Raw genomic sequence first — 17,459 nt, 5'->3', positions numbered from 1 at the left:
TTTATAACACTGTCTGTCCCACATACTTTTCAAGTTACAGATCACATCTGCTTCTGATCCACTCACATCATTCCCTTCCACCTGAAGACAATAGGTAAAATAAAGCGTGGAAGATATTTAAATTTCATATTACTTGTTATTTTTCTGAAAAAAATCAGGCATTGTTAAATCTGTTAACAGGGGTCCAAGTCCAAGGGGAAAACAGTTAAATGTGCAGCACAACTGAAGGTTTTCACCTGTCATATAATGTTGTTTTGTATTCATTGTGAAAACCTCACCTTAAAGAGCAACAATGACTTGGAAAACCACACTGGTGGCAGTGGTTTAGACAGCAGACCAAATGTTTTTTTAATTATAAGGTCAACAGTTTTAGCCCATTATTTGTCTTCTATGAATTATGGATTCAGCTTGTAAATTTGTAAATCAGTGTTGTACACATAATAACTGTAGAGTTTTTAAGTCCTATTAGGAGTGTCCCTTAAGAGTGTTGTTGACCCACTATTGATCATCTGCCTAATCACACAAGCCAAGGTGTGAAAACAGGTGTGGGTCACTATCAACCGAGGTTTCAGGTGAACCCATTGTGAGACCTTGCCCAACCCTATCGTGTGACTTGCTGCAATTAAATGACCTAAGATGTGAGTAGGCGATAAGGAGTCTGGGAGGGGGTGAAAGAAAATCTGGTATTCTCCACCATTTGCTCTTAGAACTGAAGAAGATTCTCAGATGAGAGGTGAGTACAGATGCTTTTCTTTCCAAGCTCCTAAGAAAGTGTAGGTAAATCAAAATACAAGAAAAACTCCCCACAATTTAAATATAAAGGGAAAACATAGTTAGGTATACTTTGAAAACATTTTATGAGAAGTTAAAAATACTACATTTTCAACTGAAAATATTGCTGAATATATACATATATACATATATATTTGTGCACTTGAGATATGACATGCCTATAAAGAATGTAATTGATTTATTATTTCTATAATTGTTCTAATAAATCAAATTAAGTAAAAAAATGTTTAATACAAAAAGACTTTTCACTGATGTATTTTATTTCAGTTTACATTTTTGGCATAGATAACCCTCCATAGCCCGCACCGCCTGTTTGGTGACGTCACGAAGGGCGGGCGAGCATTCCTGCCGTCTACTTTTGTCTCTACGTGGAGGAGGCAGGACTGCAAAGTGGACAGTGTCTGGAATTTAAGGCGCACTAACAGTAAGTACCAATTTCCTGACAAGTTCTAGACCAGCACCTACTTATAGATAGAGTTTATATCAGTTTTGCTTATCAAAACAACATCCTTTGTCCCAAGCTTTCCTCCCTGTTATCCTCTGTTTGTAGGGATGGGTTTGCTGGAGTAAGCAGGGGTAGTTTCCTGCCTATGAAACTTACATGTCTGTCGCTAGCCGGCTAGCTCTAGCTACACCTTGAATGTAGCTCGTTCATCCTCTCGGAGCTGAACGAGTCTGAAAATGTTGAAATATTGCACTCTTTCACTCCTTAATTATGACCACATAACTTTTGGAAAAAGTAACTACTGCTCAAAGACGTAGTATACATATACTAGTTTCATTGTGTAACTATGTATCACATTTATACACGAGGTTCACATTTCTAGTTATTTTTTATTTTTGTAGATGCGGGCTGTTTAGACATTTTTGAATATGTAAAATCCTACAGGAAAAGTCAAGTTAGACAGAAGCAGGTTTGTTCCTTCATCACGCCGCCTCTCACCGGAGGAAGTATAGGTGGAGCCTGCACGATTTCTTTTAAGTTTTCTTTTTAATCTTCCCGCTCCACCAAGTTAGCATATAAAAGCCATATACCAGAACACAATATCACAAAGAGTCTGTAAATAAATCTTGTGTAACACATCTCTCTGCTCAATGTTCTTTACTTTGCTGAGTGTTTCTCCTCTCTCTGTGTGTGTGTGTGTGTGTGTGTGTGTGTGTGTCTGTTTGTGGGTTATTTTCTGCAAAGGTCTGACTCTCCCACTTTTTGCCAATGAACTGTAAACGTCTATGACGCCTTTGCACTCACTGTGCAAGAGTTAGCGTAGCTGATCCTTGAAAAAGCATTGTTCTCATATGGTCTGTGCTGGTAAGCCTGACAAATGTTTCCACACCAAAATAAGGCAGCTTGCTTATGCACAAAGTGGCTTTTTGTCTGTGTCTGTGTGTGTTGAACAGTGGTCTATGTAAACTTGTTTACTGCCTTGAGCGATTTACCAGATTTTTCCTGGAGCCCATCTGGAGCTGCAGCGCTCACTTACATCTGGGATTCCAATCCTGGATCGTTCTTAGGACACGGCTGATCAGCAAGGTCGGCTGATAATGTCAGAGAAGCCCGTATTTTAACTTTATAAATGTTGTGACTTTGAACATAAAGCGTGTTGTGAATACAGGGTCTGGCCTTCTCTAAAATCTTGTTTCACTTGTATGGCAGGATACGAGGATGCAGGAGACAAGAGGTGTTTAATTCATAACCATGATTAATACATTGTTAGCTGTTCTCGTAGTGTCAGCGCTAGTGAATGTCATGATTGCATTTCCTTTGTGGGGAAAGAAAAATGCTGGATGACATTTTAACTGTAACCTGACTGGCGTGGTTAGATTGCCCATGAATGTACTGGTATGTAGACTATGCTCCACAAAATAGCTGAGGTAAAGTGTAATTTTCCCTTGCTCATGCTGTGGAAGTATAAGAGCGCCTACTGTATGTGTTATTTAAAAGCACAGACATTACATGTGCGCGCTGCTGTCTCTCCAACCAGACCTTGGAGACGGTGGATGGGTGGTGTATTTTTAAAAAACCTTGTGCTTCCAGCCGGGCTCACACCTGTGCGAGTGAACAGGTTTTCCCACTTTTTTCCACCATCAGGATCTATGGGAACGGTCACTTGTTCTGCAAGTCAGTAAAAGTGATCAGGTTACTCTTTAGTTGCACTTCTTTCTTTATTCAGAAACTCCTTCTTTTTTTTCTTTTTTCTTTTTTTTTTTTAAATTGCGCGTGCTGATGGATGTTTCTGAACATTAAAACAATGCATTGCTATGCTAGAATGCCAAGTCATTTTAAATAAATCATGTGCCAACTTTAATTAATACTACACATCAAATGCACCAGAGAATATTAATGCAATGAGTCACTAATGTTTTCCTTTTTTTTTTTTAAAGGCCCCAGCTTATTAACGTGGTTTTTGAAGCAATCGGATACAATGTCAGTGGTATTTTTTACGGTTGCTGTGCCTTTTGTAGTACTGTGAGTGTGCCATGCCTATAAAGGATAATGGTATGCAAGGTTTTTGTTGAGTAATAGCATAGGTGTAGGTGTGGCTGCTTACCTGTAGGAGTAACAAGCTAACCCAGCTGATTCAGCAGCACCTCTGTCTGTATGGACTCCCGTACTAGCCCCTTTTAGACTTCCTTCATCATTTAGTAAAGCTACATGCTTTCATTTGGCCAACAGTGGTACGCTATAGAGAGCAGATTGTAAAGGCTAGGTGGTTACTGTCATTTCATTTGAATGTTTCCATGATGATTCACCACATGGCCTGGCTTTTAAGGCTTTTATAATATCACTTTAACCCAGCCCAGGGTGTTGCACTCGCAGCTGTACATGATGTCAAAGTAGAGTAAACTCCACAAACAATTTGTTGTCATCACCTCCCGGCAGTACCTGTCAGTACTGCCCTGCTGATCTTATCCCAACAGCCTGAACAGGAAATAAAGGGCTGGCCCTACAGACTGGCTTTCTGCTCATGAGTCATTTTCACATCTGCACAAGATTGTGAGTGTAAAAAAAAAAAAAGAAAAAAAAGTCCCATGTTCTTGCAGACCGTGTTGGGTGTGTGCTTATTGAACTTAACCACATTTGGGAAGGGTGCCCAATCTATTTGTGTGCCTCACATTTCCCACGTAACTGTAGATGAAACACTGGCGGGGCGGGGTGTGTCGCCTCAGCTCTGCACATTTAATTCAGCCATCTGGGAGCAGCCCTCGGCTTTAAATTGAGTGAAAGATTCATCAAAGGCGATTGTAAATGGCGTCAATGTGCTGTTTTTGGCTCAACAATTAAAGCCGCTGCTGGTAAAGAAGTGTGTGTGTGTGTGTGTGTGTGTGTGCGTTTGTGTTTGTGCGTATTTGTGATATCCAGTTGTAAAATGAGCTAGGAACCGAGAGAGCTTCTTGAACGGAGGGGGGTTAGACGTCTTAAAGCCTACAAAACAAGTCCAGTTATGCTTGTTTTGCTGCTGCTGAGTATCACATGACTAGGATGACTGCACATCTATACAGATGAGCATTTGTTTCAGTCCAGCTTAATTTCAGCTGGAGCTACCAAATCTTGTATTTTAGGATATTTACAATATTTTTCTGTTTTTGCTTGGTTGTTTGTTTGTTTTTTTTAATTAGTGAAAAGTATATAGCTATGGCACTCCTGAGTCATCCTCTTTGTACTATAGCCAAAGACTGACCTCTTAATAATGTGCTCTATCAGAGGTATTGATGTGCTTTTAGGCAGACATCCATTTAGGAGGTTGATGTTGTTTTCAATGTTAAAGCACAGGATTTTTACAACACACACGCAAACACATGTGCAGCTGTCAAAGAAAACAACTGTCTTTGGAAACCAGCCGCTCTGAACTCTACTCTCTAGTGTAACACAAGATTTATGGCCACAGCTTTGCTACGGTGATTACAAACGCTCTATTCTTCCGTGCATCTCACATTTGTCCATTGCCATCTGTGCCCTTGCTCCACGTACTTGTGCCCTTCTTCTGTTGTCACTCCGCCTCCTGTTGAGGGTGTGACAAGTGAGCGAGTGAGGTAATGTTTGTGGGCCCTTCTTGCAGCAGGCCCGACTCAACCGGCCACATTTCACATCCTTTTTGGAGAAAAGTTAAATATAGCAGTGCTGGAATTGGCATTTTCCTAATAGTTGAGTGGGGAGTTTGTGCTCGGCCTGATTTGGGGTTGCTTTGTTGAAGGAAAACACACTCTTCTCTCTGATTTATGGTAAGTCTTTTAAAATGATTTGTGCTTTGATGTGGCTCATTAAAGTGACAAATCCCTTACCATCACCTAGTTTTCGAAATTATGTAATTTTGTCTGAAGGACTTTTTTGGGCAAGTCTTTCTTGTTTTTGCAGGGCCGTGTGTTTTTAATTTGTCACTTTGTTTTATATTTATAGCTTTATGGGAACTGCATCACGTCTCTGATGCCTTATGGCTACTGATGAGTCACCTTTCGTGACTATTAATAGTTCATTAAAGCGGATGCAAACTTTGGTTCACTGTCTGCTCAGCTGTCTGGGATGCTGCTGAGGGTAGAAAGATAATAGATGGCTCAGTTCACTCAGAGACGTTCAGGCACAAATTCCACTATTCGTTCTGTTATTTTTATGTTTTGTTGGGGAAACCAGGCGTTGCCTTGCCCAGGATTTCTGACGAATGTGACGATCGCACATCTGTAGCTTTAAGTCTGGCAAGAAAAAGGGAACACGTTTCTATCTGGAAAAATCTTTGCTCTTTTGTTAACCACTTTTTGTTTTCTCAACCCTCGTGTTGGAAAGGAATGCCATCATACCAGTTTAGCCTTGGAGAGCGAGGGAGCTCACCTCTCTGTAAGTGGAGCTCACTCAGTCCAGGCCTCCTGCATTCCTTTGCAGCTACTGAACAGGAAGGGGGTGCTGACAGAAATTCCTTATTTTCAGTGCCTTTTTTTCTCAATAGTTCCTTTGCCTCAGAGGAGAATGGGAAGCAGTGGTTTTTGTCAAGCAAAGTAGCTCTCGAGACAGATTCTCACTGACTCGTGGTCGATCCATGACTTGAATAGTTAACCTTTGAACCAGACGAACCTGACGGGTCATGTTTCATTTGCTCTGGCTGTTTAAACGGATTTCCATCTGGTCTTGCCCATGGTGTGCCACTCGCCAACGTTGATCTAATATTCAATGGGTTTGAGCTAACCTATTAGCACACTGCAGTCTCTTTGCACTGATCTGTCACTCAGTGCTGTCTTTTTTTCTTTCTTTTTTTTTTATCTCTATGAAACAGCATGGGTTTGAATATGCAGGAACTGTAGACAAGGGTTAAGCGTTTGGTGTTCCTGTTCTAAGTTCCACTCTTTGCCCAAATAATATTGACCAGTGCTATTGAATGGGATTTAGGTGCATGCAGGTAAACAGAAATAGGTGGTTAGAACCACCAGCTTTCCCCTGACAATAATTCATATTTATAATTATTAGTAAATTTGAATGGGATATCTGATGACCTACCACAGAACATAGACCATAGACCTCCAGGCCTCGAGGGCCGGTGTCCCTGCAGGTTTTAGATGTGTCCTTGAACCAACACAGCTGATTTAAATGGCTAAATTAGCTCCTCAACATGTCCAGAATCCTGGTAATGAACTAATCATGTGATTCAGGTGTGTTGACCCAAAGTGCGATCTAAAACCTGCAGGACACCGGCCCTCGAGGCCTGGAATTGCCCACCCCTGCCATAGACCCGAGAGACTTTATGGTCTTCCTTAAAGTTAGCTACACAATTCAAATGCCTTGTGTAGCTGTTTGGCTACACAGAAAGAGGAGACTGCAGGAATTAAGCCAATGTGGAGGTCATAGAAACATACTAAAAAAGCAAACAGTGTGTAGCTTGACAGCCACTGTGCTATCTGTTAATCAAATGTTGATTGGTTGAAAAGTCACCTTGAACAGGAATGGGAACGATAGAGTTCACCACAAAGAGGAAGAGATTAAAAATGAATAAATAATTAGGAGAAAAGCAGACACAGGACAGTCTTGTTTTCACTTTACTACAAACAGCTCTTTGTGTGTTTTGACTCATGTGTGCACTGTAGCAGGTACTAAGCTAAAGGTCAACTGTCCCTGTCATGGTCACTGCTATGTGTGATTGTCCATGATGTGTACAGAGCTCATCACAGGTGCTTAAGTCATGTAGTGATTGGCACTGGAATCTCAGATTGCACATTTTGTTGATTGTTTGTAGGTCAATCCATTTAATTTCAGATGCATTTTGGTGATAACACCCCACAAATGTTTCACATTTGCACGTTTGTCTAGAGATCCCTGGCTTTTGAGTCTATTTCAAACTGCATGCACAGTCTGAACCACTTTTTAATTGCAGCTGTCAGTAAAAAGATTTAACTTGCTTTGTCGATTTGATTTGTAGTATAGGCACACAATAAAAATAAAACATTGTAGTTAAAAAAATCTATATTTTACAAGATTTACTGTATAGTATAGTATACTAACTGAAGAGAAATCATTTAGTCAACCAAAGGCTGATGACATCTTGACTCATCTAGTAGTTTCATTGGAAAATGGGCTTGCTGCTATACAATAAAACTAATAGGATGTGACTTTGATTAAGGAAAAGGAAAAGCGATAGGTAAATGAAGCTATTTTAGGCCTGACAGAAAATAAAAGGTTCACTTATCTGCTGCGTGTCGATGCCATTCCCTTTGCTGGTTGAATGCATAGAAAGTGACAGCAGTGTGGGTGAGTTTGCAGGAGTGATAAAGATGCTGTTTTCCTCCCAAACTATTTTTAAGATGTTGTGACTCTGCTCTCTTCACAGTCACACCTTTCTTTGACTGACCAGCTCAGGTCAATCTCAGAAAAATGTCTGCAAAGCTAACACAAGAAGAAAGGGAGGAGATAAGACAGATATTTGAAAGTTACGGTAAGTAAAAGTCATGTTTCTTTTTATTGCAGTCATTGTTACTGCTGGTTTAACCATATCTGATGATTCTTTCTGTGTTTTTATAGATAAGAACGGAGATGGGAATATCTCTAAACAAGAGCTTGGTGACCTTCTTAAAGACATCGGCCATCCGCTGCCAGGATTCAGGCTTCGAGAGCTCATCCAGAAGCTCGATACAGACAATGATGAAAAGCTAAACTTTAACGAGTTTACCTCGGTACGTTCTAAGCAGAGCCGAAAAGCATCCACATGCCACAAATGCATACAAGCATACTGCAGGAATGTGAAAGTGATAAACTGAAGAAATGATTAATCCTTCACAGTAGCAGCTTCTTGTACAGTCTGCATTCTTTATCAGTCAAAACTTGGGATCACAAACAGCACCCCAAAATGTTATCACCCTTGGTCCAAACATCTACTGACTAATTATGTATGTATATATGTATGTATTTATTTATTTAATAATTAAAATTTTATTGAATTAGACATTAGAAACATCAACATATAAAAAGGCAGTTCAAAGACACTGATGTAGTGTGATGTATACGAGGGAATTTGTACAATAAGTACAAAAAGATGTTTTTACTTTTTCTTTGGATATGAACTCACAGAAAAGGCCCTGTTGCTCCTTGGCTATCACATTTTTTTTTTTTTACAATTGAGCCTTCCCAACATCTTGTCTGGCACAAGTCTGATTGATTAGGTATTTTTATGGCACTGCAAAGCTGGGATCTGCAATCCAGCATGGTCCATGTATAGATAATAATGACATGTATAGACATACATGTGCCATTATGCGAGAAAGATGAATCAAAATGAGCAGAAGCGGCTGAAAGTATTAATAACCTCCACAAGGCTGCTATTGTGTTGTTGCGGTTGCTTCTTTCACCTACACTGGATAGGAAGTGCAAGCTAGCATCCTGTGGCCTTCTGCATGTAAAGAGTGCTGTGCTAGTTTGCCCAGCAGCTCATTGTGGTCACACCGACAGCTGTGGAGGCGAGGCCACTGATGAAGCTCTGATAACTCCGGCTGCAGGAAGTATCACATACATTCCTACTGAATACATATTGTCAAACCAGCTTGGTTTCAATTCTCTCCCATGTTGCGATTTACTGATAAGATACGCCGCATATCAAGAACTGTCACCACATATTGCTCCCATTATTATTGTTAAATGACGTTTAAATATGTGGGTGTTTAATTTGGAGGATAAGTGCTGTAGCTGTTTCTGTCATAATCTCATCAACCCGAGGCCATCCTGGACCTTTAAAGCTCATTGATGCCGTCAAAACCTCAGCTACTAGCCTAGATACTCACCATATCTTTTTAGCCCTGTAGCCAGCAGGTTGGGTTATGTTTTCGTGCCACTGAGGAGAAATTCCAGCAGATCTCCTGTGTCTGCTGAGCAACCTGAGCTGCCACGGTGGCTCACAGGAGACCACAGTAACAGGAGAGAAGATGGTTGAGGCTTTTTGCACAGAAGTATGACTTAATAAAGATTGTTTGCTTCACTGATTCTGATTCATTGATTAGTCTGCTGATTCCATTGAAAAAAAAACTTCCAAATGATTTCCGATTAGAAAATAAAATTAAAATGCTGAATTACAAATGAAATTGCCGGAATAATCATATTATAAATAACATGCAGCTGATCTGAACATGATCTTTAGTAAATTTGCTCGGATACTCATACAGTAGTTTGACACATACCTGTTTAATCAAATGGAATTCAAAGGAAGTGTCTTTCATTGGTCTGTTATGCTGAGTCAGTCATTGTAGGTACTGGTAAATGATGGTGTCTTATCTAATCCAATTGTCGTAAATTAGGATTATTTCCACCACTTTTTTTGAGATAACTACGACATAATCCCAAATCAGTGTCTTTAAATGCAACACAAACACGCCGTAGCCTTCAGCCTTCGCCATTTCTAACCATTCTTTGCTGTTATTTTAGATTGTTGATGAACTGAAGGCCGGCCAGATATCCAAGTCTTTCCGCAAGGCCATCAACAGAAAGGAAGGCATCCTGGCTATTGGAGGGACGTCTGAGCTGTCAAGTGAAGGCACACAACATTCGTTCTCTGGTACGTCAGAGATTCCCAACCTCATTGGCACTGTTTGCTGCCAGTGTTTGTCATGAGCTGTTGACTTTGTACCCTCTGCAGTTCACGTGCAGGCGCTTCATTTAACACTGAAGTAATCTATATTAGACAATGTGACCTAGTGAAATTAGGTGATATAAGCAGCCCACTCACGTTACCTTGTTGGTGTTTGGATTTTAACTAACCTGTGTCTGTTTGTCCTCATAGAGGAGGAGCGATACGCCTTTGTGAACTGGATCAACACTGCTCTGGAAAAAGACCCTGACTGCCAACATGTTCTGCCCATGGATCCCAACACAAACGCCCTCTTCACGTGTGTTGGAGACGGTATCGTACTCTGGTGGGTGCTCCTGTTACTGTCCCTCACTGAGCTCTAACACTGCTCTAAAGGTTGTTCATATTAAAAAATATGAGTTTTTATATCAACATATAGAGGTCTAAAGAGATCGCGTTGTCTGTGCCTGAATTGCAGCTGGACTGGTCAAAGCTCAAAATGATGCTTCACTGTTTGAATTGGCTACTTTTAAAAATCTGTTTGAGGTGCCGGTGTGGCTCCCTGGGTTGAGCAGGCGACCCTATCACCATGAGGCTAATGCAGCATGCCCGGGCTTGAAGCCACTGGGCCTCGGAGTGCTGCTTTATCCCTGTAAAGCCTCAAAATCCCAAAACATATATTTAAAAAAAAAGAAAAAAAAAGAAAAAAAGAAAAAACAATACACACACACATTTGCTTCTGAGTTAAACCTCTGTTCAAATTAATATCCACCTTTTGCACCCTTCATTTGCATTTTTGTGACCTGGCAAACAAAAGCTATGATTTTGTTTATTACATGCTGAATTATTTGTTTTGTGATACTGTACAACTTTTTAAACATAAATCAGTTTTACATTAACTCGAGCTCATTTTATAAGACTAATATATGATTACTTTTACTTAAGTGTTTTTGACACCAATGGCTCTGAAGTAATAAAGTAACAGTCCTTCATGTTAAACATATTTCTGATACAGCTAATTAAGTTGCAACATAAAAGGATATTGTTAGTTTGTCTAAGGTTATGTTGCTACAATATAAAAGCAAGAATCAGTTAAACATCACATGTTTGAATTTATGTTAAAGTTGAAAAAAGTGCCTCAAATTTACTTAAACTGTGAATGCAAATCTTTCCAACCATGATGCCCTAAAAGTTAGATATTTACCCCCAAGTTGCTTAATATTCACAAACACAGATGCTTTAGAGACAATAAACATTTGGATTTCTGTCTCCTTAACAACATGCATCAGACATGTTAATGTTTGTGGGGTTTTTTTTACTCTTTGCACAGCAAAATGATCAACCTGTCAGTGCCCGACACGATTGATGAGAGGACCATAAATAAGAAGAAGTTGACTCCTTTCACAATACAGGTCAGTCAGTTTTTTCTTATGGTGCTTTTTCCCCCCTCACATTTTTTAGCAAATGTTTTTTTTTTTTTTTGTTGTTGTTGTTGTTTTGTTAACTGTTAATTTGTGCCTTACAGGAGAATCTTAACCTGGCCCTGAACTCTGCTTCAGCCATTGGGTGCCATGTGGTGAACATCGGTGCTTTAGACCTGAGAGAAGGGAAGCCCCATCTGGTGTTGGGCCTGCTGTGGCAGATCATCAAGATCGGTCTCTTTGCTGACATTGAGCTCAGCAGAAATGAAGGTACAGGGCATTAAATAACATGCGCTTCAGTCCTGTTGTTCCCCCAGTCTGTTTTCAAGCAGCTTAAGTGATGATTAATGCTCCTGAACAGCACTGGCGGCATTGCTGAGGGATGGGGAAACTCTCGAGGACCTGATGAAGCTGTCACCAGAAGAACTGCTGTTACGCTGGGCAAACTTTCACCTGGAAAATGCTGGACAGAAGAAGATCAACAACTTCAGCTCTGACATTAAAGTGAGTATACTCACTGGCACTGAATCCAGGTGGTGCATCTAAATAGTAGATGCAGAGAGAGGGACACTAAACAAAACTTTAGAACATAATATTACAGGTTTAATGTGGCTTTTAAGGTTCTTCACGGGGCTTTTTAAATCCATTTTTGACTTGTTTTTCACTCCGGTAATAACTACGTCTACCAACACAGGCGTCTGTCAGCCCACCTGGACAGGTAGCACATGTTTGTGTTTGTACAAACTTACCCAAATATCCACTTATCTTTTCCAAAAATAGGAATGAGTGGGTAGTGTCTCAGGCTTAGCTGTGTATGTAGGGATTAAGACAAAGACACAGTCTTTCTGTGGCAACATGCATTTTAGTAAGGTAGTTCAGGTGAAAGGTGCCACTCATTACGTCAGATGTACAGCATTTTGTATACAGTTATGCACCTGTATGTGTATGTATTTTTCTCAAGCTCTGCATTTGTTTCTTTGTTTCTGATTAATTCTCATTATTATAACATTTAGCGATGTGATCCTCTAAAAACTTCTAAAGTTCAGTTTTTGTCCCCGTTGAAGTTGTTCTCAAACTAAATCAAGTTTATCATCACCTTTCTCAGAGTGAAGCTGCCTTCAATAAGATAAAATGAGTGTAGGTTTTGTTGTTTGTCCAATAGCAGGAACCTACATTTTCTTTGTTTGTTTGCTTTCCTTTATTCAGGATTCAAGAGCCTATTTCCACCTTCTGAATCAAATCTCTCCAAAAGGCACAGATGAGGATAAGCCACGCATAGACATCAACATGGCAGGAATCAATGTAAGCACTCTGACAGTCAGCGCTCACAGCTGAGCATCTCCAACACATGCCAGCAGCTGTACAGGGCCTCTGACTCAAGTGTGTGTGTGTGTGTTGTTCAGGAGAAAGACGACATGAAGAGGGCAGATGCCATGCTGCAGCAGGCTGACAGACTCGGCTGTCGGCAGTTTGTCACTCCAGCTGACGTTGTCAGTGGAAACCCCAAACTCAACCTTGCTTTCGTGGCCAATCTGTTTAATAAATATCCAGCACTGACCAAACCTGAGAATGAGGATATTGACTGGGGACTGTTGGAAGGTGGGTTATCAAGATGTTCAGAGGTGGTAATCAAATGAAAACTAAATTGGAAGATACAAGAGGCCCCAGGGATCTGTAGTATTTCTCTGTTACGTTATTTATGGGTGAATGAGTAAAACAAAAAGTTTGATGCAGTCAGGAACCAGAAAAGGAAAAAGCAGAAAATGAATATGAGAAATCTCCTAAATTAATTTAAAAAAAATCAGCTTGAAAGAATCTAGCTGACAAAATGGTTGTATTTAGATTTCTCCAGATAGTCAGATGCTCTGACTAACACAAACATAAACATGTAAGTTATAGCCAACAAACAACAACTAACAGGCGTACTGTAGCATAGAGATAAGTCTTAATATGACAACAAGTCCCTCCTGGCTTTGGCACCTACTGGATACGTTAGTCAGTACATTTGTATTTACAATAATCTTTACTGTTCACTTGTATAGTTACATACATTCATCATTAAGTCCCTTAAGACTCACAATCCTGTACTGTCCAGGTGAGACGAGAGAAGAGAGGACGTTCCGAAACTGGATGAACTCCCTGGGAGTGAACCCACATGTGAATCATCTGTATGGGTAAGTAAACTTCCTGGCATCTGAAACAAAAAAGTGGGATACTAGCTTCTTCTTTTTGTCTTATTTAATGTTTATTATTAATTACAATGCTCACTATTCTTACAGAGACCTACAGGATGCCCTGGTCATCCTTCAGCTCTATGATAAGATTAAAGTGCCGGTTGACTGGAACAACAAGGTCAACAAGCCACCATACCCTAAACTGGGAACCAACATGAAAAAGGTAGACCTAATGGCCTTATTCTTTTAGATTCAAGAAGAAACATGTTGGCTTTCTCCAACTATTTAATTTATATTTCCCAGCTGGAGAATTGTAACTATGCAGTGGAACTGGGCAAAACGGCCAAGTTCTCCCTCGTTGGCATCGGCGGGCAGGACCTGAATGATGGCAATGCTACCTTGACTCTAGCACTGGTGTGGCAGTTGATGAGAAGGTACAAAAAGCACAACACCGTGCAATTTCAGGAATAGAATCAAGTAGAAGTTCCTCCTTCCTTTTGTTTCTGCGTTTCTGCTTTTCTTGTAGTCAGCAAGATAAGGAAAAGGTTTACAGCCTGGCGTGCTGAGCATGCATAGCACATTTCTGTGTCCAGCTGACTTATTTTTAAACACTTAAAAAATATAAAACAACAAATTTTCTGAATTGTTTACATTCTACAGTAACACAGATTGCAAACTTTGGTTTTTAAGCCTTAAGTGGCATCAACAACCTTTATAAGTCATATGTAGTACGCATAGTATATGTAGTACATTAAATAATAAAGTTATGTATCATGATATTTTAAAGGGACTTCTTATCCTCATTTACAGCATTTGGGAACAATTGGTCGCCAGGGAAAAATGAGTATTTAACTGGCTGCGAGTGGTTTCTGGAGGTTGCTGGAAGTCACTGTGAAATTGATCACTATGCCTTTGACCCCATGGTAGCCATTAATCACTAAGGAAAAATGCTCATCCCACAATCGGTTGTCAGTGTTTGCTGGAGGTTGCTTGATGAACTTGGGTACATGTGTGCAGATAAGGTGGCGTCTTCATGCAAACTATTGGCAACCACAACACTCTGCAGGTGCCCAAAGCAGATCACAAAGAGGCACTCTTTGTGACTGACTTCACCTGGTAACAGCCGGCAACCAATCGAGGAATACACATTTTTCCCAAGCAACTGTAGGCTACCAGGGGTTCACTGACTGGCCTGGCCTAACCAACCCTTTTATTTTTTTCTTTCTGATCAGCTATCCCACATAATCATAAGGTTTGAACAATGGGTGGCCTGGGCTTCTGAGCTCTAGAGCACAAAACATTGTCTAAAAGAGACCAATTAAGAAACCTGAGGTTTAGCTCACAGGGGATTACATACAAGCTATACAAGCTAATGCCATCATTTATGTTTAATATGGGCATCAACCATTGTAAGAGTGAATGTATGATAACAAAAATAGTATAAAAGCACTTCAGAATCAATAGTGACAAATCAAAGTAGCTTAATGTAAAAGTTAATGATCTTGTATTAAATTGACAGACTTCATTTTCAGATTCATTGTGATAGTTCTCTTTATTTACTCTAATTTTCTTTAAACTGTTTCCACTGTGGAGAGTTGGTAGTTGTAGTTGGCAGCCTCACCACACAGGTGTGTGTGTGTGTGTGTGTGTGTGTGTGTGTGTGTGTGTGTGCACATTCCTCATATTTGTGATTACATTTCCATAGCTGATTCCAGTGTTAAAGATTCTTCCCTGATGTTTTTGTCTTTGGTCTTTTAGTTAAAAACTGGAGTTCTCTGTTCAGTCCTGTAATAAATATACTGCCTCTCTACTCTTTCAGATATACGCTGAATGTACTGGAGGACCTTGGTGATGGAGAGAAAGTAAATGATGCCATCATTGTACGCTGGGTGAACAAAACATTGGCAGAGGCTGGAAAATCAGCCAAGATTTCAAGTTTTAAGGTAAAGTGACATTGGAGAATCAGACATCTCTACATATGTAAACCAGCCCTCATCAGCATTGAGCAGCGTAAAAAGATGTAGTCATGTGATTCGGTTGGGGAGGGGTGGGGTCTCATTTTGCTGAGACGGCTCCATGTGTGTGTCGGAGCCCTAATCTGTGTGTTATGTGGCGATCAGGACAAGGAGATCAGCAGCAGTTTGGCAGTACTGGAACTCATAGACGCCATCCAGCCTGGCAGCATTGACTATGATCTGATCAAAACTGGCAGACTCTCTGAAGACGACAAGCTGGAGAATGCCAAGTAAGGACAAAAAGAAAGAGAAGCAGCTTTTTGACCATATACTGGTAAGTAGGGGTGACCAGCTTTTATATAACTTACCATGTCTGTATCCTCTCTAGATATGCCATTTCCATGGCGAGGAAGATTGGAGCCCGCGTCTACGCTCTCCCAGAAGACCTCGTGGAGGTCAAGCCCAAAATGGTGATGACTGTCTTTGCCTGCTTGATGGGTCGGGGGATGAAACGAGTCTAACTAGCTGGAATCATTGTGACAATTACAAGAATTATGTTTTTTTTTTCTTGTGTGTCAGAATCATACATTTGCATGTGTCCCTGCATCTTCTGATTAATAGAGGTGTTTTCTGAAGAATAATGTGCTTTCATCTTATTTAAAGTGAGGCTGCAAAACTAAAATTTCTAAAGACTTTGATCATCTTTACAGTTTCAGTATGCAGAACTCTTAACGTGTAAGAAGGCTGTTTTGTTTTGTGTTTTTTAAGCGAGCGTGCCTATTTGCAGCTGCAAGGTTGTTTACATATTTTTACTCAGCTCGATAAGTAAATTATAGCCTTGAGTAAGCAAAACACATTCCCAAATACCATAGTTATGAATAAATGCTTGGTAAATGTTTTTTGAAGGGGGAGGGGGAATAAAAAGAGAAGAGGCATCAGACAACCATTTCCTCTCACTTGATGAAGTGAAGTAAAACCATGGCCTAAACTGGCATCTTAACTGGCAACGTAAACGTCTACATATCCATATACAGAAGCCATAAGGTCTGATCATAGTAAAGACCATGGTGATGTGCTATCTGTATTCTTGTACTCGTCATTTGTTTGTTTATTGGGATCATTATGCGATGTAAATGCTGTTCTTTGGGTGTTTCTGGTCTTAATTGTTTGGGTTTTTGTTTTTTTTGTTTGTTTTGTTTTTTTAAAGTATCTGTTACGTTGGATGAAGAGCAGGCTGACTGGATTCTCCTGGCTTCTGCTGTGCCTTCTTGTCTCAAAGACAACTTGCACTCATGCGTTGAGTTTTTCCTTTCCTTTTGTATTCACTGTTACCAAATATAAATTGCAACTTCATTCCAGGTAGCTTTATGATACTCTATGACAATGGCCAGATTGTATTTGGTCTCGTGTTCATGTCTATTCCTAAGGGCTTTACATGCAACAATAAATATGCCTTGGAAAACCAGTCTTATGTTTGATCGTGGTTATTTCTGACCACAAGTTCATCTTTTAAGCTCTTCCACTTTTCTTTAAAAAATGAAATTTACTATTATGTTTTCACTTTACAACATTAGATCAAAGTGGATGCTTTGTGATTGGTTACTTGTAGATCAAAATAAACATTATGTTGTAATTATATAGCACTAATTCAGGGACTTTATATTGTAAGATAAAGTCTCTACAATATTAGAAGGAAACCTCACACACCTACCTCGCACATCTACACAACCCACTATGAGCAACAGTGGGACCTCTGGTTAGACATTATGTCTCTAAGATTTTTAGGACAGAGTGCAATAAATTCAGTTTTGTGGAGATTTAAAAGCACGAATTTAGAGGTCGTCCTGGCTTCAATGTCTATAAGGCATGCCTGTAGTTTACCTAACTGACTTCATGGAAAAATAAAGCTGGGTATCATCTGCATAGCAACAAAGATGTCCTATTCAGTTTCTTGTTAAACACAAATACCTGCATGTCTGAAGGCTAACATGTCTAACCTTTAAGCAGTTGGACTACAGCAGCAGAAGACCACACAAGGTGCCACTCCTTTCAGCTAAGAACACAAAAACTAAGCCATAATTCTCATCG

The 17,459-nt window shown here is 40.0% G+C and overlaps 1 protein-coding gene across 2 annotated transcripts; it reads left to right on the top strand.

Annotated features, from left to right (window-relative positions):
• Positions 1–1,107: 1,107 nt before the first annotated feature.
• LOC146378839 (plastin-3-like) lies at positions 1,108–16,836 on the top strand. Of its 2 annotated transcripts, none has more exons than XM_084941919.1 (16): positions 1,108–1,216; positions 7,599–7,703; positions 7,790–7,941; positions 9,680–9,809; positions 10,035–10,167; positions 11,152–11,233; positions 11,347–11,512; positions 11,604–11,746; positions 12,449–12,544; positions 12,646–12,841; positions 13,338–13,416; positions 13,522–13,639; positions 13,720–13,850; positions 15,236–15,359; positions 15,537–15,661; positions 15,760–16,836. In XM_084941919.1, the coding sequence occupies exons 2-16, from the start codon at positions 7,643–7,645 to the stop codon at positions 15,890–15,892; spliced, it is 1,869 nt and encodes a 622-aa protein (XP_084798045.1). In that variant the 5' UTR covers positions 1,108–1,216; positions 7,599–7,642; the 3' UTR covers positions 15,893–16,836. The 2 variants fall into 2 exon arrangements, with proteins under 2 accessions (XP_084798045.1, XP_084798046.1); XM_084941920.1 differs by lacking the exon at positions 1,108–1,216 and adding an exon at positions 4,456–5,013.
• Positions 16,837–17,459: the final 623 nt, after the last annotated feature.

Source organism: Perissodus microlepis, chromosome 10, assembly GCF_051167445.1.
Source record: "Perissodus microlepis isolate ML-2025 ecotype Zambia chromosome 10, ASM5116744v1, whole genome shotgun sequence".
Lineage (NCBI taxonomy): Eukaryota > Metazoa > Chordata > Actinopteri > Cichliformes > Cichlidae > Perissodus > Perissodus microlepis.
The sequence above is the reverse complement of the archived record's forward strand: the minus strand, read 5'-3'. Positions and strand labels throughout refer to the sequence as shown.

Bases quoted from the DNA above. Each gene is read 5' to 3' on its own strand.
- LOC146378839 (XM_084941919.1), top strand. From the start codon at position 7,643: ATGTCTGCAAAGCTAACACAAGAAGAAAGGGAGGAGATAAGACAGATA. The intron at 7,704-7,789 runs GTAAGTAAAAGT...GTGTTTTTATAG, and splicing joins ACAGATATTTGAAAGTTACG to ATAAGAACGGAGATGGGAAT. The intron at 13,417-13,521 runs GTAAGTAAACTT...CTATTCTTACAG, and splicing joins CATGTGAATCATCTGTATGG to AGACCTACAGGATGCCCTGG.